Source organism: Salvelinus sp. IW2-2015, linkage group LG14 (assembly GCF_002910315.2).
Source record: "Salvelinus sp. IW2-2015 linkage group LG14, ASM291031v2, whole genome shotgun sequence".
NCBI lineage: Eukaryota > Metazoa > Chordata > Actinopteri > Salmoniformes > Salmonidae > Salvelinus > Salvelinus sp. IW2-2015.
In genome coordinates this window covers 7,551,906-7,578,890 of record NC_036854.1, presented here as the reverse complement: position 1 = coordinate 7,578,890, position 26,985 = coordinate 7,551,906, and the positions used below count along the sequence as shown (strand labels likewise).

The 26,985-nt window shown below is 41.7% G+C and overlaps 1 protein-coding gene across 1 annotated transcript; it reads left to right on the top strand.

Moving 5' to 3' along the window:
• The first annotated feature begins 294 nt into the window (after positions 1-294).
• tram2 (translocation associated membrane protein 2) lies at positions 295-19,402 on the top strand. The gene is made up of 11 exons (XM_023999813.2): positions 295-512; positions 2,852-2,915; positions 3,212-3,321; positions 4,577-4,693; positions 4,782-4,840; positions 5,243-5,327; positions 12,458-12,528; positions 15,344-15,448; positions 17,711-17,854; positions 18,043-18,200; positions 18,392-19,402. Exons 1-11 carry the CDS (start codon positions 393-395, stop codon positions 18,466-18,468), a joined length of 1,110 nt encoding a protein of 369 aa, XP_023855581.1. The 5' UTR covers positions 295-392; the 3' UTR covers positions 18,469-19,402.
• Positions 19,403-26,985: the final 7,583 nt, after the last annotated feature.

The following is a 26,985-nucleotide window of genomic DNA, read 5'->3' as shown; positions in this document are numbered from 1 at the left end:
GAGCAAATAAGTTATGGTATGCTTGTATGCATTACATATAAATGCATAGGTAATATGGGGTAACTTTTGTGTCCTTATTTGTCCTATGAAAAGAGGCGGGTGACTTAAACAAGCTCGATCATCGATCTATTTTTACATTCAAATCACTTCAAACATTTAGTTTTTGTTGTAAATAAGAAAATGCTTTGAATGTTCTGCAGCATTCTGTAATTCTGAAGTTGCTAGAAAGGAAGGAATTTCACTTAGCCTTACCTTTAATGAGGAATTTTCTAAACGTCCCCTTTTAGAGTTTGCACATGCGCAAAGCAAGGGGAAAGTTAACTCCTGAACTTCGCAGTCAGTTTTTTTTTGTTGGATAAAGTAAAAACTCGGGAAAAAGTCATTCTGCTGAAATGGCATTCCGGAGGAGAAACAAGAGTTATCCCTTCTTCAGCCAGGAATTCTTAATACAGAATCATGCCGATATCGTCTTTAGTTTTGTCATTTTCATTCTGATTGGATTGATGTTTGAGGTGAGATGAGTTCTGATTCCAATTTTCCCTCGTCTACCTCAGCTGTTTTTTGTTGGCAGGTCCGCAACAGATTTAACCATGAGATATTCCCATGGCATGTAGTTGGAACGTCATGTAATATCTTTCATCTGTTTTATGTGAAAGCAGTTGCAACTAACTTTTACTACCGCTGTTGGCTACACTGTTAATCATTTGAATATGTTATGCAGATATGGCGGTGGTTGGTAGATCCAATGTTGCAGTTTTTGTTACAACGCAATAGCGTTGGCTACCCGGGGTTACAAAGTCACACTTTTGCGTCGTTTGATCACGGTTTATGTGCAAATTGACAGCGATGAAGTGGAAGTGAAAGACTGTACATTTTTACAGCACAACTTCCTATAATTTCCTTCATCTCGACATCGGTCTGTTTCTAGGCTACAGTAGTTCATCTAAAGTAGCTCATTTTGTCAGCTATAACGGGACTCGTTCAGTCTTAAATGTAGAAGTTTTTGCATAGCCTACGATTAACCAATTTAAAGTGTGTGTTTGGTAAGAATTGAAAACTTAAGAGTATGGCACTTTTTCATTGACGTTAAACTTTAACAAACTAGTTCGGTGTGTTTGACATCAAGGAAACGTTAATTTTTAAGGCACAACTAATTACCATAAACGAATAACGTTACATTTTCAGTGCCCCTTGGTTCCGTTGACAAAGCTTTTCGACGAAGGAAGCCCGTTGCACCAATTTGATCGCGTTAACTGCCACGTCTCAATGTTTGAGCGCTGCTGCAGCGGGTTATGTTGCAATGAAAGAGTAGACGTGTTTGTTTTTCTGTGCACTGACCGTGACACGAATTGTGCTCTATTTGCGCCCGAGCTGTCATTTTTATTAAATTACAAATGTTAGATTAGCGTTGTACCCTTTCGACTTGGTTAGATAATTGAATGCTTCGACAAAAAATGGTCGTCATAGGCCGGCTTATGAATTCACACGTAGGGAAACACTTGCTGTAGCCTAATCTGTCAAAAACAACCTAGTCTGCGGTTCGTTTGGCGAAGTCATTTGCATTGCTGTGACTTTTAGGTATCAATCCGGTATTCTCAGTCCCCTTCGAGCTATTGGCCTTCATGTGTAGGCTACATATAGGCTATGGAGGGGGTTTCCTTGAGCTTTCACGTCTCGGAAAGTCACTGTGGTAACAGTTCACTCTGAATAGACCCATGCAAACTAGAACTCGGTGGGGTTTAGTTTTGACAAGGCACCAGGTGACCCTGGCGCGCGTGGAATGTTGGCAACTTGTAAGTGCACTCGAGTTTACCGTAAAATAAATGGCATATCCCTTTGTCATGGCGAGACGACTCGTTTTTTTAAATATATATATATATACAGCACCGTCCCCCTCGGAATTCACTTTAGAAGAACATCGTCAAATTACCCCCCAAAAGTGTGAGGTGTTTGAGAAAGTTTGCCTTTTCAATAATATCTATCTGTGGACTGCAGTAACTACTCGCCGCGCCCTCTGCCATTGAGGGTTATTGTAACAATACCACGCCCATTAGCATTAGATCTCTGCATGCCTTGCCCACTAGCATTAGATCTCTACATGCACACTAGCCAGCTAGGACATGCTAGGTAGCTAGTACAAGCTAACTATACTCAACAAAAATATAAAGGCAACATACGACAATTTTGACGATGTTACAGTTCATATAAGGAAATCCTTCAATTGAAAATAATTAATTAGGCCTTAATCTATGGATTTCACATGACTGAGCAGGGGCACCGCCATGGGTGGGTAGGGGAGGGCATTGGCCCACCCACTTGGGAGTTAGTCCCAGCCAATCAGAATTAGTTTTTCCCCACAAAATCGCTTTCTTACAGACAAAAAAAATACTCCTCAGTTTCATCAGCTGTCCGGGTGGCTGGTCTCAGATGATCCTGCAGGTGAAGAAGCCGGAATGTGGAGGTCCTGGGCTGGCGTGGTTACACGTGATCTGCAGTTGTGAGGCCGGTTGGACATACTGCCAAATTCTCTAAAACAACGTTGGAGGTGGCTTATGGTAGAGAAATGAACAAAATTCTCATGCAACAGCTCTGGTGGACATTCCTGCAGTCAGCATGCCAATTGTGTCAATCGTCACCACATGACGCTATACGGAAACAGTCTGTAAAAAGACTGCCATATGCACACACATGTCCATTACCAGAACTTTATCCACTCCATATTTGCCCATCTACTTGCTTTCATAAACAAGAAAGTAATTCATAGGCAAGCCACTTGGCAGTTTCATAAAACGTTAGATATCTAATCTCAGCATATATCTAACCTAAATGTGGTTATGCTTCTCTTCTCTAGGCAACAGCAAAAACTGCAATACTGTTTATTCAACCCCAGTACAACATCAGCACCCAGTCACCAGGTTTGTGCCACAACCCCCATTCAACACTACCACATCAGCTATGAGTCTATACCCTATATAGTACACTACTTTGACCAGGGCCCATTGGGCTCTGGTCAAAAGTAGTGCACTATGTAGGGAATAGGTTGCCATTTGGGATACAGCCATAGCCTGTTTATCAGAGTAGGCTTATCTGCCGTTTCTGTCATACCTGTCGTCATCGGTGCATTCCTCGCTGTAGCCTACTTTGTGTGTACTTTGAGTTTGTCCTTTGTCACTCATTATGCCTACCTGCCTTCCACTGTCCGTCCGTCCAGAGGGAGAGGTGACGTTGTACCAGTATGGCTGGCGGGACTGGGCCACCATCCTCTTCTATTTCTTCATCACCATCATCCTTCACGCTGTGGTGCAGGAGTACGTCCTGGATGTGAGTAATACCAAGCCTCATTGCATTGTGGGTATTTGTGTTCTAAATGCAACATCCAGGAACTCTGGCATCTTAACTGTCTGCCAATTAAAACCAATAGATGCCAAAATGTTGTAGACTGGAGGCATGGGGCTAGGTGGGGTGGCCCGCCTTGTCGATACAATGGTAGATAGGGGAACACTGATGGGTAAAATGGTGATTAAACTCTGGAACAATGGAGACTGACTGGTCTGAGTAGAAGTTGCCCTTGTATGCACAGAGATAGGATCAGCCAAATGTAGCATGAACCATTTCAATTGGAAATACAAAACTGACCTTAGATCAAGGTTGTTGGGCCTACTTGCACACAGACTCATTATGAGGTCACAAGGTCAAATGGGGTTGTCTTTGTCTCCTCTCCTATACAAAACCTCCAGAACACAGGGATGTAGTCTGGGGCCATATTCACAAAGTGTTTCAGAGTAGGAGTGCTGACTGAGGATCTGTCCATACAATCTTATTCAATATGATCTATGCTAGATCGGCACTCTTACTCTGAGACGCTTTGTGGATAGTGGCCCTGGTGCTAGATCTGTTTGTGCTGTCTTGCCAACTCCTATGTTTAGCATTAAAGTGACCATAAGAGTTGGCAAGACTGTACAAAAAGATCTGGGACCCTGGCTAACAGGAAAAGGATTGTAATATTATTTCACACTCTAGCTCTATCATCAACTGTTTTACAATGTTTTAACACGGGTGTTAAGATTTTTATTTATTTTGGGGGTGGGGGAAACAAACTCAAAATACTTTAAAATGAATAAATCCAAATCGAAACTCTGTCGAAAGAATGGACCTACATTCATACAGTTTCTTGACTGTTCAGCTCGCTAATAATCACTGAAATGACAATCAGGGACCATAATTTCTTCCCCCAAATATGGATAGAGGACGTTTTTTTGCCAACTTTGACAGCGAGGAAACATAACACGTTTCAATGCGGCCCTCCGGAGCTCGTTGAAGACCGACTGTGTCCCCCTGACACCCCTGGGGTAACACTTGTACAGTACGTCTCTGCTCAAAGTGCGTCAGAGTGGTTAAAGAGGGCACTTTGCATCTTTTGTTGTCATAGGTTTTTTTTCTTCTGTACACTTTCTTGTGTATCACAATGACAATGTTTCTATGGAACCAGGAAATGAAACCCATTTTGACACGACCTGTCTCCCACGATATCTGCAACCTGTTTTTAATCACATGCTTTTTTTGGTTCTGTTTTTAGAAAGTGAATAGGCGTCTCCATCTCTCGAAAAGCAAGAACACCAAGTTTAATGAGTCAGGCCAGCTGTGTGTGTTTCACCTGGTGTCTAGCGTGTGGAGTCTCTACATACTCATAACAGTAAGACACACACACACACACCAAAGTGTCGTGTAAAGTCAAATCAACATGAAGATTTCCACTGAAGTCTCCCCTTTTCCCTTTTCAGGAAGGATACCTGTTTCACCCTAGCAGCCTTTGGGAGAACTACCCACATGTCCATCTGAGGTATGATCACTCGGCACTTACAGGGGTATCTTGTTCCTGTCTGCGTCTCAAATGGCACCTTATTCCCTGTGTAGTGCACTACTCTTGACCAGGATCTTTAGGGCGCAGGCACGAACAAGATATCTTGTGATACATTGCCATTTTGCTAATGGTTATGGTTAACTTATAGTTTGTCTTCTTGTACAGTAAAAATGTAAGATTGTATTCTTCTCAGGTGTAATTATTAGTAGGCCTCTCATGATGGGTTAAACAACCCTTCTCTTCGCTGAACCGGTTATGTTACTGCAGGGCTGGAACAAAAGCCTGCACACCCAATAGCTCTCCAGGACCAAAGTTGCCAGGAGAACCCTGCTCTGCACCATATCCTTAAACAACCTCTGTGTGTGTGTGTGTGTGCTGCAGGTTTCAGGTGAAGTTCTTCTACCTCACTCAGCTGGCCTACTGGCTTCACGCCCTTCCTGAGCTCTACTTCCAGAAAGTACGCAAGGTCAGTGCTGAAGCTGTGAGAAACGGAGGAGTGATATTGGTGTGAAAATGAATGAATGAAATCTTCCTTTAGTCTGAATAAGGAATTCTGTCACATCATATTCCTCATAACAAGCATTTTCCACCCAAATGTCAAAGGCTTATTCACCATTCAAAAGGCATCTGAGCTATCTTTTTCGCTGACCCAGCTTTGCCAGCTGAATTTAAGAATCCACCATTTGTTGTTTATAGGAGAGGTTGCAATTTACGCGTTAATTGGTCCATGCCAACTGCCAGCCACAAAAGAAAATCAGCCAGGCTCTTTTACGCCCTCTTATAGATGCAGGGGTTGCGCACAGTGTAATGATATGATGATGATGTGTGAATATTTCTGCCACCCACATACAGGAAAACGGTTCCAAATAAATTACATTGTTACGTGCTCCACCACCCATGTTATCTACATTATTAAATGTCCATGTGGGCTGTGTTATGTAGGTAAAACCTCTCGTTATATCAAAAAGAAAATTTGTGAACATAAATGTTAAATAAGGATTAATGACAGGGATTATCCAGTCACAGTATATTTAAATGACCTAAAACATTACATTTCTTCTTTTTTTTAGATTTTGTGGCATAGAAAAAGTTAAGATATATAATACTCTTGACTAAAAGATAATGTTTTTTGATTTTCACACTTCAGGCAGTATTTCCTAGAGGTCTTAATGATGAAATGCCCATGAATTATGCCCCGATTTCAGATTACTTTGACGTTTTTCTTGCGCTGTACCCAATGATTTATGAAAACTTGCTTGGTAGGTCGATGTCCTCATTGTGGTTTTACAGACGTGTTTAATACGATTTATGTACACACTTTATTTGAATATTTATGAAATGCACATTGTTATATTTGGTAACACTTATTTGTTTTCCCTCAACTCCGATGCGTGGAACGGATGTGGGTGGGTCTAGGTCTACATAAGGGTGCTAAAAAAGAATTTAACTCACAAAAGCTCTGACGAAGTCCATGAGGCTGATACATAAGGCTTATTAAAGAGCAGTGACACTATCAAGAGCAGTGTGCAGGTTTCTTTTTTTTCTCAAATGTGATTTCGGTGAAAAAAGCATATTACTTCCTCACCTTGAAAGTTGCAATTCATCTCCTTGTCCATAGACTGCTTTGCTTTCAAGGTAAGGCAACAAATATGTGAATGTGTCATTTTGAGTGAACTATCCTCTTAATACAACATTAGTTTACACCCACATAACCTCATTCTGAACATTAACATTCCCGTTGACAGAGAACCAGAACCCCACCAAAAAATAGCATATTTTATTTAACATTTATTCAAATAGGCAAGTCAATTAAGAAAAAAATATTATTTACAATTATGGCCTACCCCGGCCAATCCCTAACCCGGATGATGCTGGGCCAAGGGGACTCCCAAACACGTCCGGTTGTGATACAGCCTGGAATCGAACCAGGGTCTGTAGTGACACCTCTAGCACTGAGATGCAGTGCCTTAGACCGCTACGCTACTCGGGAGCCCTAAATATGTGTATTTAAAAAATATATTTCCCCTTACCCTACCACCTCCCATAATTTGAGTAAACTAATGGACAACAACACTTAAGTGTCTACTTCCAGTTTATACATGCATACACACAATAGTTAGATTTAGTTTATTTTTAGTCTTCAGCTCCCCTCAACCCCTCCCATCTACAGTGCATTTGGAAAGTATTCAGACCCCTTTAGTTTTTCCACATTTTGTGACGTTACAGCCTTATTTAAAAATGGATTGTTGTTTATTTCCCTCATTAATCTACACAATATCCTATAATGATAAAGCAAAAACAGGTTTTTAGACATTTTAGCAACAAACAAAAAACTATCACAATGACAAGTATTCAGACCCTTTACTCAGTATTTTGTTGAAGCACCTTTGGCAGCGATTACAGCTTTGAGTCTTCTTGGGTATGATGCTACAAGCTTGGCACAGCTGTATTTGGGGAGTTTCTTCTATTCTTCTCTGCAGATCCTTTCAAGCTTTGTCAGGTTGGATGGGAGCGTCGCTGCACAGCTATTTTCAGGTCTCTCCAGAGATGTTTGATCGGGTTCAAATCCGGGCTATGGCTGGGCCACTCAAGGACATTCAGAGACTTGTCCCGAAGCCAATCCTGCATTCTTGGCTGTGTGGTTAGGGTCGTTGTCCTGTTGGAAGGTGAACCCAGTCTGAGGTCCTGAGCGCTCTGGAGCAGGTTTTCATCAAGGATCTCTGTACTTTGCTACGTTCATCTTTCCCTCGATCCTGACTAGTCTCGCAGTCCCTGCTGCTGGAAAACATCCCCCAGCATGATGCCAGGTTTCTGGTTCCAGGCTTCTTCCAGATGTGACGCTTGGCATTCAGGCCAAAGATTTCAATCTTGGTTGCATCAGACCACAGAATCTTGTTTCTCATAGTGTGAGAGTCCTTTAGGTGGCGTTTGGCAAACTCCAAGCGGGCTGTCATGTGCCTTTAATTGAAGAGTGGCTTCCATCTGGCCACTCTACCAAAAAGGCCTGATTGGTGGAGTGTTGCCCTTCTGGAAGGTTCTCCCATCTCCACAGAAGATCTCTGGTTCTCTGTCACTGACCATCAGGTTCTTGGTCACCTCCCTGACCAAGGCCCTTCTCCCCCGATTGCTTAGTTTGGCCGGGAGGCCAGCTCTAGGTGGTTCCAAACTTCTTCCATTTAAGAATGATGGAAGCCACTGTGTTCTTGGGGACCTTCAATGCTGAAATTTTTTTTTTTTGGTACCCTTCTTCAGATCTGTGCCTCGACACAATCCTGTCTCTGAGCTCTATGGACCTCATGGCTTGGTTTTTGCTCTGATATGCACTGTCAACTGTGGAACCTTATATAGACAGGTGTGTTCCTTTCTAAATCATGTCCAATCAATTGAATTTACCACAGGTGGACTCCAATCAAGTTGTAGAAACATCTCAAGGGGATGATCAATGGAAACAGGATGCATCTGAGCTCAATTTCTAGTCTCATAACAAAGGGTCTGAATACTTATTTCAGTTTTTTATTTGTAATCGATTTGATAAAAAATAAAAACTGTTCACTTCGTAATTTCTTGGTTATTGTGTGTAGATTGAGGCCTTTTTTTTGATTTGGTCCATTTGAGAATAAGGCTGTAACTTAACAAAATGTGGAAAAGGGGAAGAGGTCTGAATCATTTCCGAACCTTTCTATTCTCATAGTTTCTAAAGATTGTAAATTAAAGAGAAACATTTTTGCCAAGAGTATTATAGGATTGATCTTGATTTTATGAATTTTCAAATCACCCAGCAGTGCTATTTGCAGAGTTATCTCCAGGTAAATGTTGCAATTCTTCAACCATTCCTAACAAAACAAATGATCTAATGATTCTGTCTCTGCAGCAATTTCTGCAGAGCTGGGTTGGTTGTATCCCCTATATACAGTACCAGTCGAAAGTTTGGACACACCTACTAATTCAAGGGTTTTTCTTTATTTTACTATTTTCTACATTGTAGAATAATAGTGAAGACATCAAAACTATGAAATAACAAATATGGAATCATGTAGTAACCAAAAAAGTGTTAAATACGTCTAAATATTGAAGAATCTCAAATCTAAAAAGTAGCCACCCTTTTCCTTGACAGCTTTGCACACTCTTGGCATTCTCTCAACCAGCTTCATGAGTCCATATTATGACAAGAACAGTCACAAAAACCATCAAAAGCTATGATGAAACTGGCTCTCATGAGGACCGCCACAGGAAAGGAAGACCCAAAGTTATCTCAGTTACCAGCCTCAGAAATTGCAGCCCAAATAAATGCTTCAGAGTTCAAGTAACAGACACATCTCAACATCAACTGTTCGGAGGAGACTGCGTGAATCAGGCCTTTGTGGTCGAATTGCTGCAAAGAAACCACTACTAAAAGAAGAGACTTGCTTGGGCCAAGAAACACGAGCAATGGACATTAGATCGGTGGAAATCTGTCCTTTTGGTCTGATGAGTCCAAATGTGAGACTTCTGATTCCAACCACTGTGTCTTTGTGAGATGCAGAGTAGGTGAACAGATCTCCGCATGTGTAGTTCCCACCGTGGAGGAGGAGGTGTGATGGTGTTGCTGTGCTTTGCTGGTGACACGGTCTGTGATTTATTTAGAATTCAAGTCACACTTAACCAGCATGGCTAACACAGCATTCTGCAGCGATACGCCATCCCATCTGGTTTGGGCTTAGTGCGACTATCATGTGTTTTAACAACAGGGCAATGACCCAACACATCTCCAGACTGTGTAAGGCCTATTTTACCAAGAATGAGAGTGATGGAGTGCTGCATCAGATGACCTGGCATCCACAATCACCTGACCTCAGCCAAATTGAGATGGTTTGGGATGAGTTGGACCGCAGAATGAAGGAAAAGCAGCCAACAAGTGCTCAACATATGTGGAAACTCCTTCAAAACTGTTGGAAAAGCATTCCAGGTCAAGCTGGTTGACAGAATGCAGGTGAGCGAGCGCTGGGCATCTTATGATATGGATTATCTCAATGTCTTTGAACTTTAGAAAGTTGGCTTTACGTTGGAACAGCTAGCTAACTAGTTGACAAGCTTGTGCAAAGCGGCACCAGAATTTAAATAAAAACATGTAGTTAATAAATCCAATGTTAAACGTGATAACTATAGTACTCTTAACTAGTATTGAAAAGGTTAATCCATTCTTTAATATAACATTTCTGAATCAAGCTTGTAACGTCAGTAGGCTCCTAGACTATGCTTTGGAGGGGGAAGGGCCTACACACACACTGGCAAAATATTTCAGCTGGCAGGCAAACACTGGAATACAAATATAAACTCAGCAAAAAAATAAATGTCACTTTTTCAGGACCCTATCTTTCAAAGATAATTTGTAAAAATCCAAATAACTTCACAGATCTTCATTGTAAAGGGTTTAAACACTGTTTCCAATGCTTGTTCAATGAACCATAAACAATTAATGAACATGCACCTGTGGAACAGTCGTTAAGACACTAACAGCTTACAGGCGGTAGGCAATTAAGGTCACAGTTATGAAAACGTAGGACACTAAAGAGGCCTTTCTACTGACTTTGAAAAACACCAAAATGTTCATCTGTGTGAACATGCCTTAGGCATGCTGCAAGGAGGCATGAGGACTGCAGATGTGGCCAGGGCAATAAATTGCAATGTCCATACTGTGAGACGCCTAAGACAGCGCTACAGGGAGACAGGACGGACAGCCGATCGTCCTCGCAGTGGTAGACCATGTGTAACAACACCTGCTCAGGAAGGGTACATCTGAATATCACACCTGCAGGACAGGTACAGGATGGCAACAACTGCCCCAGTTACATCAGGATTGTGCATACAATCCCTCCATCAGTGCTTAGACTGTCTGCAATAGGCTGCGAGAGGCTGGACTGAGGGCTTGTAGGCCTGTTGTAAGGCAAGTCCTCACCAGACATCACCGGCAACAACGTCGCCTATGGGCACAAATCCACCGTCACTGGACCAGACACGACTGGCAAAAAGTGCTCTTCACTGACGAGTCGCCGTTTTGTCTCACCAGGGGTGACTGTTGGATTCGAGTTTATCGTCGAAGAAATGAGCGTTACACCAAGGCCTGTACTCTGGAGCGGGATCGATTTGGAGGTGGAGGGTCCGTCATGGTCTGGGGCGGTGTGTCACAGCATCATCGGACTGAGCTTGTCATTGCAGGCAATCTCAACGCTGTGGGTTACAGGGAAGACATCTTCCTCCCTCATGTGGTACCCTTCCTGCAGGCTCATCCTGACARGACCCTCCAGCATGACAATGCCACCAGCCATACTGCTCGTTCTGTGCGTGATTTCCTGCAAAACTGGAATGTCAGTGTTCTGCCATGACCAGCGAAGAGCCCGAATCTCAGTCCCATTGAGCATGTCTGGGACCTGTTGGATTGGAGGGCTAGGGCCGTTTCCCCCCCCCAGAAATGTCCGGGAACTTGCAGGTGCCTTGGTGGAAGAGTGGGGTAACATCTCACAGCAAGAACTGCCAAATCTGGTGCAGTCCATGAGGAGGAGATGCACTGCAGTACTTAATGCAGCTGGTGGCCACACCAGATCCTGACTGTTACTTTTTATTTTGACCCCCCCCCCCATTTGTTTAGGGACACATTATTCCATTTCTGTTAGTCACATGTCTGTGGAACTTGTTCAGTTTGTCTGTTGTTGAATCTTGTTATGTTCATACAAATATTTGCACATGTTAAGTTTGCTGAAAATAAACGCAGTTGACCGTGAGAGGACGTATCTTTTTCCCTGAGTTTATTTTCTTTATTACCCTACCACCCCTCCCCCTATTGGAGCAAACTAGTGAACAACAACACACTATTTCCAGCTTATACATACTATATACATTTTATGGACAGTTTATTTTACAATAGTTTTGTTTGTTTTTAACTCGTCCTTCCTCAACCTCCCATATATTTATGATGCCCATCCAGTAGGATTTCTATTTTCCATATCTTTCAAACTGTACTCTTTCAAAAAAGTTCCTAAGCTAAATATGTTTTACAGGCATAATATGTTTTACATTTGTTATCTTGTTGTTATTAGTCCCAACCTTCAGCTCCATTCAACCCCTCCCATCTATCTCTTTACGCCATCCATAAATGGATTTCTATTTGCCATATATTTTTCAGCTGTGATGTTTCACTAAAGCTCTGAACCCTTTCCATTTTCATTGTTTCTATAGATTGTAAATTGAAAATAAATATTTTTGCTAAAAGTATTATTGATCGATTGACTGCCTTTTCAGATCATAGGCACTTTGTTGTGTTTTTTTGGTGGGACTGGAAAAATATATATCCGGAACGTAAAATAACGTTATTAACTGATTCCCCTGTTTTTAAAGTAACGATTCTGTTCTGGTACTGTGTAGATCACTTTCCTTCACTGTTCTGAATCTGTTTCATGACATGTTTGTTATGTTCTGTTCCCTGAATCGGTTCCAACCCCTGGCCATTACCACTCATGTTTACCACTAAATACAGAATTTTTAATCCCATCAAGTTGTGCCATGGTTCAAAAAGGTTGGGAACCCACTCCTGATGTGACTGCTCTGTGTTGTTGTCCTCAGGAAGAGATCCCTCGCCAGCTGCAGTACATCTGTCTCTACCTGCTGCACGTCTCTGCAGCATACCTGCTCAAGTAAGTACATGTAGAAGCTACAGTTGGGATGTGACAAATGATCAAATCAAATGTATTTATATAACCCTTCTTACATCAGCTGATATCTCAAAAGTGCTGTACAGAAACCCAGCCTAAAACCCCAAACAGCAAGTAATGCAGGTGTAGAAGCACGGTGGCTAGGAAAAACGCCCTAGAAAGGCCAAAACCTAGGAAGAAACCTAGAGAGGAACCAGGCTCTGAGGAGTGGCCAGTCCTCTTCTGGCTGTGCCGGGTGGAGATTATAACAGAACATGGCCAAGATGTTCAAATGTTCATAAATGACCAGCATGGTCAAATAATAATAATAATAATAATAATCACAGTGGTTGTCGAGGGTGCAACAGGTCAGCACCTCAGGAGTAAATGTCAGTTGGCTTTTCATAGCCGATCATTAAGAGTATCTCTACTGCTCCTGCTGTCTCTAGAGAGTTGAAAACAGCAGGTCTGGGACAGGTAGCACGTCCGGTGAACAGGTCAGGGTTCCATAGCCGCAGGCAGAACAGTTGAAACTGGAGCAGCAGCACGGCCAGGTGGACTGGGGACAGCAAGGAGTCATCATGCCAAGTAGTCCTGAGGCATGGTCCTAGGGCTCAGGTCCTCCGAAAGAGCGAATTAGAGAGAGCATACCTAAATTCACACAGGACACCGGATAAGACAGGAGAAGTACTCCAGATATAACAGACTGACCCTAGCCTCCCGACACAAACTACTGCAGCATAAATACTGGAGGCTGAGACAGGAGGGGTCAGGAGACACTGTGGCCCCATCTGATAAACATTAAGAACATTTAAACTGCCATTTTTATGCCATTCATAAAAATTGTTTCTACATGACATCTTGTAGTCTGGTTCTAGACATGCCATTGACAATGGCTGCATATCAACCGCAATCATTTATGTAATCAGTGCTGTGAAATTTCTCATTCCATCCCTTATCGCACTGCTGCCAGCAACAGGTTGGGTCTCACTTTGCCTCCCTTTCAGCATTGCACCTGTACTGCAACTGGAGCTCAATTCCACCTCACAAAGTTTGCATTTCACAACCTTCTTATTTAACTTCTCAAAGTATTGCCATACAGGACTTCGCTGCTGTCACTTCCTTGTCTCACGCTGCAATTTTTTTCCATTGTTAACGAGGATGACTTGCTGAGCAAATCATTTGAAAGCTGAATATCTCCTAACGTTACAGCATTGTTAGGCATTTGTTGAACATTTCTTTTTCACTTGATGATGATCGGGACCTGTTCGTTTTTTGGTAACTGCCCTGTGATTTAAATTATTTTAATGTTTTTCGGTTAGCGTTTCTTTTAAAACATTAAACGATTCCAATTTCGTTTAAACGTGACATCCCTAATAGAAGCACGTATATAAGTGCCTAATATTAGCACAAATGCATATATAAATCGCATGAGCACCCAAAAGCATAGATAAGCACATACAGTGCCTTCAGAATTTATTCACACCCCTTCATTTTTTTCACATTTTGTTGTTAGAGCCTGAATTTAAAGTGGATTACGTTGAGGTTTTGTGTCACTGGCATACATACAATACCCCATAATGTCAAAGTGGAATTATGTTTTTCACAATTTCTACAAGTTCATTAATAATGAAAATCTGTAGTGTCTTGAGTCAATAAGTATTCAACCCCTTTGTTATGGCAAGCATAAATAAGTTCATGAGTAAAAATGTGCTTAACAAGTCACATAAGTTGCATGGACTCACTCTGTGTGCAATATGTGTTTTACATTCATTTTTGAATGACTACCTCATCTCTGTACCCCACACATACAATTATCTCTAAGTTCCCTCAGTCGAGCAGTGAATTTCAAACACAGATTCAACCACAAAGACCAGAGTAACTACAATGTTGTTGATCCATCCTCAGTTTTCTCCTATCACAGCCATTAAACTCTAACTGTTTCAAAGTCACCATTGTGAATGAAATCCCTGTATATTTGTAGTGACTGGGTGTATTGATCCAAAGTGTAATTAATAACTTCACCATGCTCAAAAGGGATATTACAATGTCTGCTTAATTTTTTTCCCATCTACCAATAGGTGCCCTTCTTTGCAAGGCATTGAAAACCCTCCCTGGTCTTTGTGGTTGAATCTGTGTTTGAAATTCACAATACTAACAATGGAGTTGGACTTCAGAGCACATGCATAACCTGTACATGGACTTGCTTACCAAGATGACATTGAATGTCCCTGAGTGGCCTAGTTAGTTTTGACTTAAATCAGCTAGACAATCTTTGTCAAGACTTGAAAATGGCTGTCTAGAAAGGATCAACAATCAACTTGACAGCTTAAATATACTTTTTTTTTAAGAATAATGTGCAAATATGGTATCATCCAGGTGTGCAAATCTCTTGAAAACTTACCCAGAAAGTGTCACAGCTGTAATTGATGCCAAAGGTGATTCTAACATGTATTGACCCAGGAGTGTGAATAGGTTTTTTTGTATTTAATTTTCAATACATTTGCTAAATTGTCTCCAAAGCGTGTTTTCAATTTGTCATTATGAGGTATTGTGTGTCGACAGGTGAAGATTTTTTAAAAATATAATCCGTTTTGAATTCAGGCAGTTATGCAACAAATTGTGGAATAAGTCAAGGGGTATGAGAACTTTCTGATGGCATTTTACATTAGCATATATAATCACCTATACCTTAAGAGCACCTGAGAGTTGCCAAATTCATATTCACTCCAAATTTGTACTTGCATAAGGACTTCATAACCCATGAATAACCATTTCCTTCTCCCTCACCGCCCCCTCCTCTCTCCCCCTCCCTCAGTTTGAGTCGTGTGGGCCTGGTGCTCCTCTGCCTCCAGTACCTGTCTGAGATGGGCTTCCACATCGCAAGGATGTTCTACTTCACTGATGAGAGCCACCAAAAGATGTGAGTTCATACTTCCAACTCGGTGTCCTTGTGCTTAGTGTCCCTCCTGAGATTGGAAGGTTGGGGGGGGGGGGTTGATCCCTGGTTGAGTCATACCAAAGACTCTATAAATGGTGCCCGATGCCTCTCTACTTGGCACTCAGATGGATTTGGGCTAATGGCCTGTGATTGACTATCGTCCTGTCCAGGGTGTACTTGTACATCATGCTGCTTCACGTCACAGAATCAGGAGAGCGCCCAGGAGCCTATGGCTACTTACTTTTACTTCCAACTGCAAAACAACATATCATGTTGCGGGGTCTACCTTTTTAATGAAGTGCTATTCATATTTGAATGTGATATACAGTTGAAGTCGGAAGTTTACATGCACCTTAGCCAAATACATTTCAACTCAGTTTTTCACAACTCCTGACATGTAATCCGAGTAAATATTCCCTGTCTTAGGTCAGTTAGGATCACCACTTTATTTTAAGAATGTGAAATGTCAGAATAATAGTGTAGAGTGATTTTATTTAAGCTTTTATTTTGTTCATCACATTCCCAGTGGGTCAGAAGTTTACATTCAATCAATTAGTATTTGGTAGCATTGCCTTTAAATTGTTTAACTTGGGTCAAATGTTTTGGGTAGCCTTCCACAAGCTTCCCACAATAAGTTTGGTGAATTTTGGCCCATTCCTCCTGAAAGAGCTGGTGTAACTGAGTCAGGTTTGTAGGCCTCCTTGCTCTCACACACTTTTTCAGTTCTGCCAACAAATTTTCTATAGGATTGAGGTCAGGGCTTTGTGATGGCCACTCCAATACCTTGACTTTGTTGTCCTTAAGCCATTTTGCCACAACTTCGGAAGTAAGCTTCGGGTCATTGTCCATTTGGAAGACCCATTTGTGACTTAGCTTTAACATCCTGACTGATGTCTTGATGTTGCTTCAATATATCCACATTATTCTCCTTCCTCATGAGCCATCTATTTTGTGAAGTGCACCAGTCCCTCCTGCAGCAAAGCACCACCACAACATGATGCTGCCACCCCCGTGCTTCATGGTTGGAATGGTGTTCTTCGGCTTGCAAGCCTCCCCCTTTTTGCTCCAAACATAGCGATGGTCATTATGGTCAAACAGTTCTATTTTTGTTTCATCAGACCAGAGGACATTTCTCCAAAAAGTACAATATTTTTCCCCATGTGCAGTTGCAAACCATAGTCTGGCTTTTTTATGGCGGTTTTGGAGCAGTGGCTTCTTCCTTGCTGAGCTGCCTTTCAGGTTATGTCGATATAGGACTTGTTTTACTGTGGATATAGATACTTTTGTACCCGTTTCCTCCAGCATCTACACAAGGTCCTTTGCTGCTGTTCTGGGATTGATTTGCACTTTTCACACCAAAGTATGGTCATCTCTAGGAGCCAGAACACAACTCGTTCCTGAGCGGTATGATGGCTGTGTGGTCCCATGGTGTTTAAACTTGCGTACTATTGTTTGTACAGATGAACATGGTACCTTCAGGCATTTGGAAATTGCTCTCAAAGATGAACCAGACTTCTGGAGGTCTACAATATTTTTCCTGAGGTTTTGGCTGATTTAGATTTCCCCATGATGTCAAGCAAAGAGGCACTAAGTTTGAAGGTAGGCCTTGAAATACATCCACAGGTACACCTCCAATTGACTCAAATTATGTCAATTAGCCTATCTGAATCTTCTAAAGCCATGACATAATTTTCTGGAATTTTCCAAGCTGTTTAAAGGCACAGTCAACTTAGTGTATGTAAACTTCTGACCCACTGGAATTGTGATACACAGTGAATTATAAGTGAAATAATCTGTTTGTAAACAGTTGTTGGAAAAATGACGTATGTCATGCACAAAGTAGATGTCCTAACCGACTTGCCAAAACTATAGTTTTGACATTTGTGGAGTGGTTGAAAAACGAGTTTTAATGACTCCAACCTAAGTGGATGTAAACTTTCTACATCAACTGTATAAACAGCACTTCATTAAAGGTAAACTATGCAATGTGACATAACCAGACACAGTGGGGTGACTTCCTGAAATACAACCTGCCAAGACTCTCACTATTGACTCTTCCCAATATCTACATTCTTGACAAATCTCAATTTTGTTGTTTTCTAAAAATGCTGTAAATCTCCCTGACGTGTATAATGACATCTTATTGCTGACTCTACCTTTAATGGCACTGCATGCCATATGCAATCAATCCTAGCATAATCACAATCCGTTTGTCATGTACTGATGTGTTCGGTGTGTGTCCAGGTTTGACGTGTGGGCGGTGTGCTTTGTGTTCACGCGGATGGTGACCCTTACCCTTATGTTCCTGGCTGTGGGCTTTGGGTTGGCCCGCGCTGAAAACCAGGGACTGGACTGGGACTTGGGCAACTTTAACACTGTGCTGATACGGTAAGAGATTTTTGATGGGTGTCTTGAACAGCGTACTTCTATGTCTAATGTACACAAACTGCTCCACACACACACACACACACACACACACGTGTGTGCACACTAATAATATGTCTCTCCCTCCCTCTCTCACACACACGCACACACACCACTCTCTCCGTAACCCTCTCCATCATCCGTCTGTATAGGATGACTGTGCTGTTGCTGGTGTGTCTGACCCAGTCCTGGCTCCTGTGGAAGTTTATCCGTTACCAGCTGAGGCGGTGGCGAGAGTTCAGACACGAACAAGCCTCTAGGAAGAGGGCCGCTGCCAAGCAAACCCCCCGACCTCTTAAGAGAGACTCCCGTGAGTGGACACGCACTTTAGGATGGGTTTATCGCACCTCTTATGTCATTGTTCTAGATCAGTAGGTTGATTTATAACAAGAGTTTTCAAGTTAGAAGATAGTCAATGGTAAGAGTTGAAGCCATTCTATAACACGTTGATTACTATTTGTTCATGTGTGTATGCCCTCCTCTCCTCCCTCCCTCTTACAGTTGGCCACCATGAAAATGGCGTGATCAAAGCCGAGAATGGAGCCTCTCCTCGGCCCAAGAAGATCAAGGCCCCCTAATGGCTCTACCCGGAATGGCTGCCCTAACAGTGGCCCTGATTTATATGGCTTATCAATCAGAGGAACAGGAAACTGGTCCCACACGGTTCATCCTCTTCCTGTTTTGCGTGTTCCGGAGGTGACACGGGGCCTGGGTCTGTCGCTATGGACACAACACGGCTTTAAAAATGCTGGATGAAAATCCAAAAACCAAACCCCCCCCTTGAGCCCTGAACAGACATTTACTCTCTCTACTATCAGTATTGTTTTTTTTTATACACCCACACCGCCTGCTATGGCCACTCTGTTTTTGGAGCTCCCTTTGTATACAGAATGATGAATATGTTGTTTGTTTGGCACACTGTATGTGTCATTGAATGTGATGCCTCATGCGTTAAGTACTGTATTGGTGTAGTGTTTGTCGAAATGTCACCGCAGCTGATTTTGAGCTCTGTTGTCGCTGTTGAATGAGCAGGCTTCGCTTTTTGTTTTTAGCATTGGTCGTATTCATTAGGCACAAAATGGATTGAAACATTGAGGCACTATCTGGACTTGTCCAATAAGAAACGCACGTTTTCATTTTCCGTTGATAAATGTTTTAATGTTTCGTGCCCTAATAAATACGACCCTGGTAATGTGGTGCTGATACTATGTTGGCCCTAGAGGGACATCCAAATGTGCTGGCTTTGATGCTACCCAGTCAGTGATGGGTAGTGGTAGAATGGGTGGGACAAGGTTGATATTGGACCAATCATGGGGCTCTGGTTACTCCTTGGCCCTTTCTTCTGGGTCATGGTCGGTGTTACTCGGACCGCGTTGTGCTCATGCTGTGGGCACGACACAAACCATGCCCATCCTGATGACCATGTATGTTGGATAATACCGCATGCCATTCCCATTATTTTTGTTAAAGAATTATCTATAATTACTTGATTAAATAATGCATTTTTCTCAATTGTGGTGGTCTGAACTGTTCTTTTTTTTTTACATTAAATTAATCTTTCAACCATAACACTGATGTGTGGTACACTACACACTAAAATATAAAAATAATTTGCAATTACCATGATGCAAATCTGTTTTGTATGGCTGTCAAATCCTTGCAACCTCCTCCCTTGCTTCCTCAATTTATCTGATAGCTCATAGGAGGAGGTCTGAGGGGGGAGCTGGACAGGTGAGGGACAGTATATATATTCTTTTGCCTTAATGAATCACTAACCACATGAAATAAATAATTTTCAGAAATTACTTTGTCAAAAGCAACAAGGGCGTACTTACCTTGGTTCACAGTCTGAGGGAAGGGAGTAAGGATGTTCTGTTAGGGAGAAAATGTGTATGTTTCATGACATCAAGAAGAGGGTTCCACTCTGTCATCTGAAGAAAGAAGGGAGAGGAATGAGTATACTGTTGGAGGGGTCTGGTTTATATGCATGCACCCACACATCTGACAAAATAATCCCAAATCAAGTAATCCAGGTTAATGTGTCACCCTGGCAACAGCTGTTGAAATGTAGGCCCTTACCTGACTGAGGGAGGGCCAGCGTGGGTCTCCGCTCCCTGGTCAGCCATCCATAGGCCGAGCCTCTGCCTCAGGGAGGTCATGGTGTGAGAGGGGATCTGGTCTGAGATGGACTCCAGGTACTTTAGCATGTAGTGGTCAGCACAAAGCGGTATCTGACAACTGAGGAAGAGATACAAAGACAAGGGGTCATAAGAGTGGGCTACCAATGTGGGTGGTTGTACTATGGGTAAAAATCTTAGATGAGATACTTATGAATTGAGGGTTTATAGAAGAATATCACTGTTCTCTGTTTATGGTTGGAAGAAGGTTCCAAATGGGCTGAAATGTCAATGAGACAAGAATTTAACCTGTCTAGCCCCCGGGTTCCGCTAGCGGAACCCCCTCCACATTCCACTGAAAAGGCAGCGCGCGAAATTCCAAAAATATTTCTTTAAAATATTTTACTTTCACACATTAACAAGTCCAATACAGCAAATGAAAGATAAACATCTTGTGAATCCAGCCAACATAGTCCGGTTTTTTAAATGTTTTACAGCGAAAACACCACGTATATTTATGTTAGCTCACCACCAAATACAAAAAAGCACAGACATTTCTTTCACAGCACAGGTAGCTTGCACAAAACCCCCAAATAGAGATAGAATTAGTCACTAACCAAGAAACAACTTCATCAGATGACAGTCTTATAACATGTTATACAATAAATCTATGTTTTGTTCGAAAAATGTGCATATTACAGGTATAAATCATAGTTTACATTGCAGCTACAATCACAATATCACCAAAGCAGCTAGAACAATTACAGAGACCAACGTGAAATACCTAAATACTCATCATAAAACATTTATGAAAAATACATGGTGTACAGCAAATGAAAGATAAACATCTGTTGAATCCAGCCAATATTTCAGATCTTTTAAGTGTTTTACAGCGAAAACACAAATTAGCATTATATTAGCTTACCACAATAGTCAAAAACACAACCCATTTATCAGCAGCAAAAGTTAGCGATCGCAAAAAAACAGCAAAAGATATATAATTTTTTACTAACCTTGACAAACTTCATCAGATGACAGTCCTATAACATCAGGTTATAAATACACTTATGTTTTGTTCGAAATGTGCATATTTAGAGCTGAAATCCGTGGTTATCATTGTGAAAACGTAGCAACTTTTTCCCAGAATCTCCGGATATATTTCTGACACTCACCTATTCTGACCAAATAAACTCATCATAAACTTTACTAAAAAATACATGTTGTACAGCAAATGAAAGATACACTAGTTCTTAATGCAATCGCCGTGTTAGAATTCGAATAATAACTTTAGTACGACATACAGCTTACGTTATAGCGAGACAGCGCCTGCAATGAGGGCGGAAATAGTACTAAACATGTTCCACAGAAATACGAAATAACATCATAAATGGTTCCTACTTTTGCTGAGCTCCATCAGAATCTTGTACAAGGGGTCCTTTGCCAGAACAATCGTTGTTTGGTTTTAGAATGTCCTTTTCTCCTGTCGATTAGCAACCAAAGCTAGCCAAGTGGCGCGAAGCTGTCCATCTTCACCAAACGCAGAGAACGGAAAAAGCCAAAACTCCCGATAAACTTTCAATAATCTGATAAAACTATATTGAAAAAACATACTTTACGATGATATTATCACATGTATCAATAAAATCAAAAGCCGGAGATATTAGCCGTCTATAACGAAAGCTTTTCAGAAGGCAATCCAGGGTTCCTTCCCGCGCCTTGCTGAACAAAGGAAATAGTGGTCACGTCATTCAAGAGCTCTTATTCGACCTCAGATCAAGCTAGACACCCCATTCCACCTCTCACTGCCTCTTGACATCTAGTGGAAGGCGTATGAAGTGCATGTATATCCATAGATTTCAAGCAAATGAATAGGAAGGCCCTGGAACAGAGCCTCGATTTCAGATTTTTCACTTCCTAACAGGAAGTTTGCTGCAAAATGAGATCTGTTTTACTCACAGATATAATATCAAACGGTTTTAGAAACTTGAGAGTGTTTTCTATCCAATAGTAATAATAATATGCATATTGTACGAGCAAGAATTGAGTACGAGGCAGTTTAATTTGGGAACGATGTTTTACAAAGTGAAAACACGCGCCCCCTATCCCAAAGAAGTTTAACCTGGTCCTAGATCTGCACGTCAATAGCATAGGAGTTGGCAAGAGCCATAGAAGTTGATATATTTGTAACGCAGAACGCGCTGCAAGTCCTGCCTCTCCCATTCCTCATTGGTTTTTAGAAGGGAACGGCACCTCAGTACCTCCAGGCTCTGATCAGGCCCTACACCCAAACAAGGGCACTGCGTTCATCCACCTCTGGCCTGCTCGCCTCCTACCACTGAGGAAGTACAGTTCCCGCTCAGCCCAGTCAAAACTGTTCGCTGCTCTGGCCCCCCAATGGTGGAACAAACTCCCTCACGACGCCAGGACAGCGGAGTCAATCACCACCTTCCGGAGACACCTGAACCCCACCTCTTTAAGGAATACCTAGGATAGGATAAAGTAATCCTTCTCCACCCCCCCCCCTTAAAAGATTTAGATGCACTATTGTAAAGTGGCCGTTCCACTGGATGTCATAAGGTGAATGCACCAATTTGTAAGTCGCTCTGGATAAGAGCGTCTGCTAAATGACTTAAATGTAAATGTAAATGTAGAAGCATATACCATCTTCTCATTGGTTTTGAGGAAGATATACCCACGTGGGTGATTGAAAGATGAACTGAGGTTGGTTGTGGTAATGCACCTGTATTGTAAAATGCCATATGAAGTCCAAAGAAGAAAAAGAGGCCTGCAAGGAGGAGAGATGACTAGAAACGATTCGGTTGACCATTTTTATGTGTGGAGTATATGTCCGACTAGAGGACCTCGTGCATTTCAGGTAAAATAACAACTCAATGTTTATATCCCAGGACAAATTAGCTAGCAACAGCAAGCTAGCTAGCTAAATAGGACAAATTAGCCAGCAACTGCAAGCTAGCTAGCTAAATTGCCATAAATGTTTAATGCTTTTCGACCTGTCCCCAAATTAATATACAGTTGAAGTTGGAAGTATACATACATCTTTGCCAAATACATTTAAACTCAGATTTTCACATTTCCTGACATTTAATCCTAGTAAAAATTCCCTGTCCCTGTGAAATGTCAGAATAATAGTAGAGAGAATTATTTATTTTAGCTTTTATTTTGTTCATCACATTCCCAGTGGGTCAGAAGTTTACATACACTCAATTAGTATTTGGTAGCATTGCCTTTAAATTGTTTAACTTGGGTCAAATGTTTCGGGTAGCCTTCCACAAGCTTCCCATAATAAGTTGGGTGAACAAGGTTCGTATCGCTCTGTTGTTGAATGGACCAAAAGAGAAACAAATCTTTCCTACTGATGAGTCAACAGGGTCAATAGAAGGTAGATTCTGAGGGTCAGGTCTTTACACGTTCCTGAATAATAAAGCAACACCTGAGGGAATGGCATCTAAAACAATTGCAAAATCTTTAGGTGTTACAGGGACCTTGTAAAGTGATAAGAATTCCTTATAACTAAGTAAAAGACCCTCTGCATTTACCATTTGGCTCACCAATAGGATATTATTTCAGAACCAATATTCTAAAAACAAAGAAGTATTTTTATACAATATATCCCGGATATTCCATATATAATATCTGTGTGGAGAAAAGTTATGCTTATAAATTAAGGACCATAACAAGATAACCTGCCGATGAAAAGCAGAAAGTTTCACTGGAACTTTGTCAATATTATAATTGCACAACAACATGAAGTTAAGGCCACCAAAAGTAGAGAAGACATGATGAGGAATAAAATTCCASATAGAAGTGGGTCTTCTTAGGAATTGTTTTATCCAATTGATCTTAAAAGTATTATTTAAAGTCCAGAAAATTCAGCCCACCATTCTCATAATTGTTCATTTTCAACAGTTTTCCTAATGTAATGGGTATGGTTTCTCCACAGAAAGTTGAAAAGCATCTGGTCTATCTCCTTGCTTATTTTACTGTCAAGATATAAAGATAGAGCGCCATATGTTAGTCTAGAGATACCTTCAGCCTTGGTTATTAGGACTTCCTTTGAAACATAAATCCCTCTGTAGCCATTGATTTAGCTTCTTCTGGGGTTTTTTAATAAATAAGAGGGTTAAAACTTAGTAAGCCTCTAGACTTCTGATCCTTTGTAATGATTATGCCTAAATATGTACGTTCTTCTTTTACTGGAATACCATAATATGAAGGTGTCACACAATCTTTGACAGCTATGAGTTCATATGTATTAATGTTAAGATATAGACCAGGCGCTTTGGAAAAGGATTGTATCACATTGATCGATATGGGAATCAAAATATATATTATCCAGTTGATTTAATCTATATGTATTATCCAGTTGATAAAATCTATATGTATTATCCAGTTGATTTAATCTACAGTGGGACAAAAAAGTATTTAGTCAGCCACCAATTGTGCAAGTTCTCCCACTTAAAAAGATGAGAGAGGCCTGTAATTTTCATCATAGGTACACTTCAACTATGACGGACAAAACGAGAAAAAAAAATCCAGAAAATCACATTGTAGAGTCTAGTGAGTGTGCATAGATCCAGTGCAAGATAGTCAGTCCAAAACATTAAGATAAGTAACAAAACAACACCTTCACAGACCTCTTCATTGAGTAAATTTACTGAGATGTCACTGTGACTGACTCCCCCAGTAGCTCAAGGGAGGCATTACAGATGTACGCAAACCACAGGAACATGTACATAGTGCAGTTCAATTGTGGAGATAATAATTGAAGCTGTAGGAAGTCAGGGAAGCAAAGTTATCCAAACAATAGCATTACTTGTTGAGTCGGACAACCACGAGCCTAATTTAATTCATAACTTTAGTCTTAGAAATGATGGGGTGGTCACGTCAGAGTCAAAGCAAAATAGCAGTTCCTGGAATTATGACATTTGAGGATAAAGTTCTTAACATAAATAAAACATGGAAAATATACAAGACATTAAATAATAAATGTTATTTAATTCACACCTGCTCACATAACTGTAATTCTTGCGATTACCATTTCAACAAAGTTGATTGGAAGCTAATGCAAACAAAAACATTAGACAGTAAAAACAATATCATAAAATAAACATCAAAACTTCCGTAAAAGCATTCATATTTGATTAACACATTCGAGGGCCTCTCTACATATTAGTGACAAGTGCTTACCAGAAGAGTATTGTCCTCACTAAAGTGCCTGTGAGAGGACGCTTCTAGACTATTGAGATGCAGCCCCAGTGTGTGTCCTTCAAGGTGGCGAGGGTTGAAGGTGCCCCCAGGGGTAGGTGGGAGGCAAATGGGGAGAAGTACATGCTGGCGAACATGAAGACGTTTCTTGTAGTAACAGGAACTGCAAGAAGTCGCCCATTATGGCGTGGAGCTCCAGATGTTGCCGCTGTTACGAGTTCTGCTAGGCCTTCATCTCCGCCTGTAACACACACACACACGTCAGGTCATGTTGGAAACTCAGGGTTTGTGGTTTAAGAGTAAAACTTAGTGGCAAGTGTGTGAGTAAGGGTTAAGGGGTAGGGTTTAAGGAAGACTAACACGTGACCTTTCTGTCCAAGAACTTGGGAGGTCATCTACATGTCATCCACTCACACCAGAGGCCTCTTCTCAAACACTCGCGTATCATCCCTCACCTCTGGAACACTCATAATAGTGTGTGTGTGTGTGTGTGTGTGTTGGTGGTGTGTGTGTGTGTGTGTGTGTGTGTGGTGTTGTGTGTGTGTGTGTGTGTGTGTGTGTGGTGTGTGTGTGTGTGTGTGTGGTGTGTGTGTGTGTGTGTGTGTGTTGTGTGTGTGTGTGTGTGTGTGTGTGTGTGTGTGTGTGTGTGTGTGTGTATTTGGGGTTGATAGCAAACAGGAAGCTCATGTTGTCGGGAGAGTCCACCTGCAATCGGGTCAGGATGCTCTCGATGGTGCAGCTGTATAACTTTTTGAGGATCTGGGGACCCATGCCAAATCTTTTCACTCTCCTGGGGGGGAAAAGGTGTTCTTGTGCCTTCTTCATGACTGTCTTGGTGTGTTTGGACCATGATCGTTTGTGAGTGCTATGGTGCGGTAGCCATTTAGGAAGGTTACCTTCACTTTCTTGGTCACAGGGACTATGGTGGTCTGCTTGAAACGTAGGTATTACAGACTCGGTCAGGGAGAGGTTGAAAATGTCAATGAAGACAGTTGATCTGCGCATGTTCTGAGTACACGTCCTGGTAATCTGTCTGGCCCTGCGGCCTTATGAATGTTGACCTGTTTAAAGGTCTTGCGCACATCGGCTACAGAGAGCGTGATCACACAATCATCCGGAACAGCTGGTGCTCTCATGCATGCTTCAGTGTTGCTTGCATCGAAGCGAGCATAAAAGGCATTTAGCTTGTCTGGTAGGRTTGTGTCACTGGGCAACTCACGGCTGAGTTTACCTTTGTAGTCCGTAGCTCGTTGAGTGCGGTCCTAGTGCCAGCATCAGTTTGTGGTGGTAAATAGACTGCTACGAATAATATAGATGAGAACTCTCTCAATAGATAGTGGGGTCTACAGTTTATCATGAGGTACTCTACCTCAGGCGAGCAATACCTTGAGACTTCTTCAATATTAGACATCGCGCACTAGCTGTTATTGACAAATAGACACCCTGCCCCTAGTCTTWCCAGACGTTGCTGCTCTGTCCTGCCGATGCACAGAAAACCAAGCCACCTCTATATTATCCGTGTTGTCCTTCAGCCACGACTCAGTGAAACATAAGATATTACAGTTTTAATGTCCCATTGGTAGGATAGTCTTGATCGTAGATAATCCAGTTCATTTTCCAGTGATTGCACATTGGCCAATAGGACGGATGGTAGTTGCAGTTTGCTCACTCTCCGARGAATTCTCACAAGGCACCGCGACATCCGCCCCGGGTATCTCCATCTTTTCTTCACGCAAATGACGGGGATTTGGG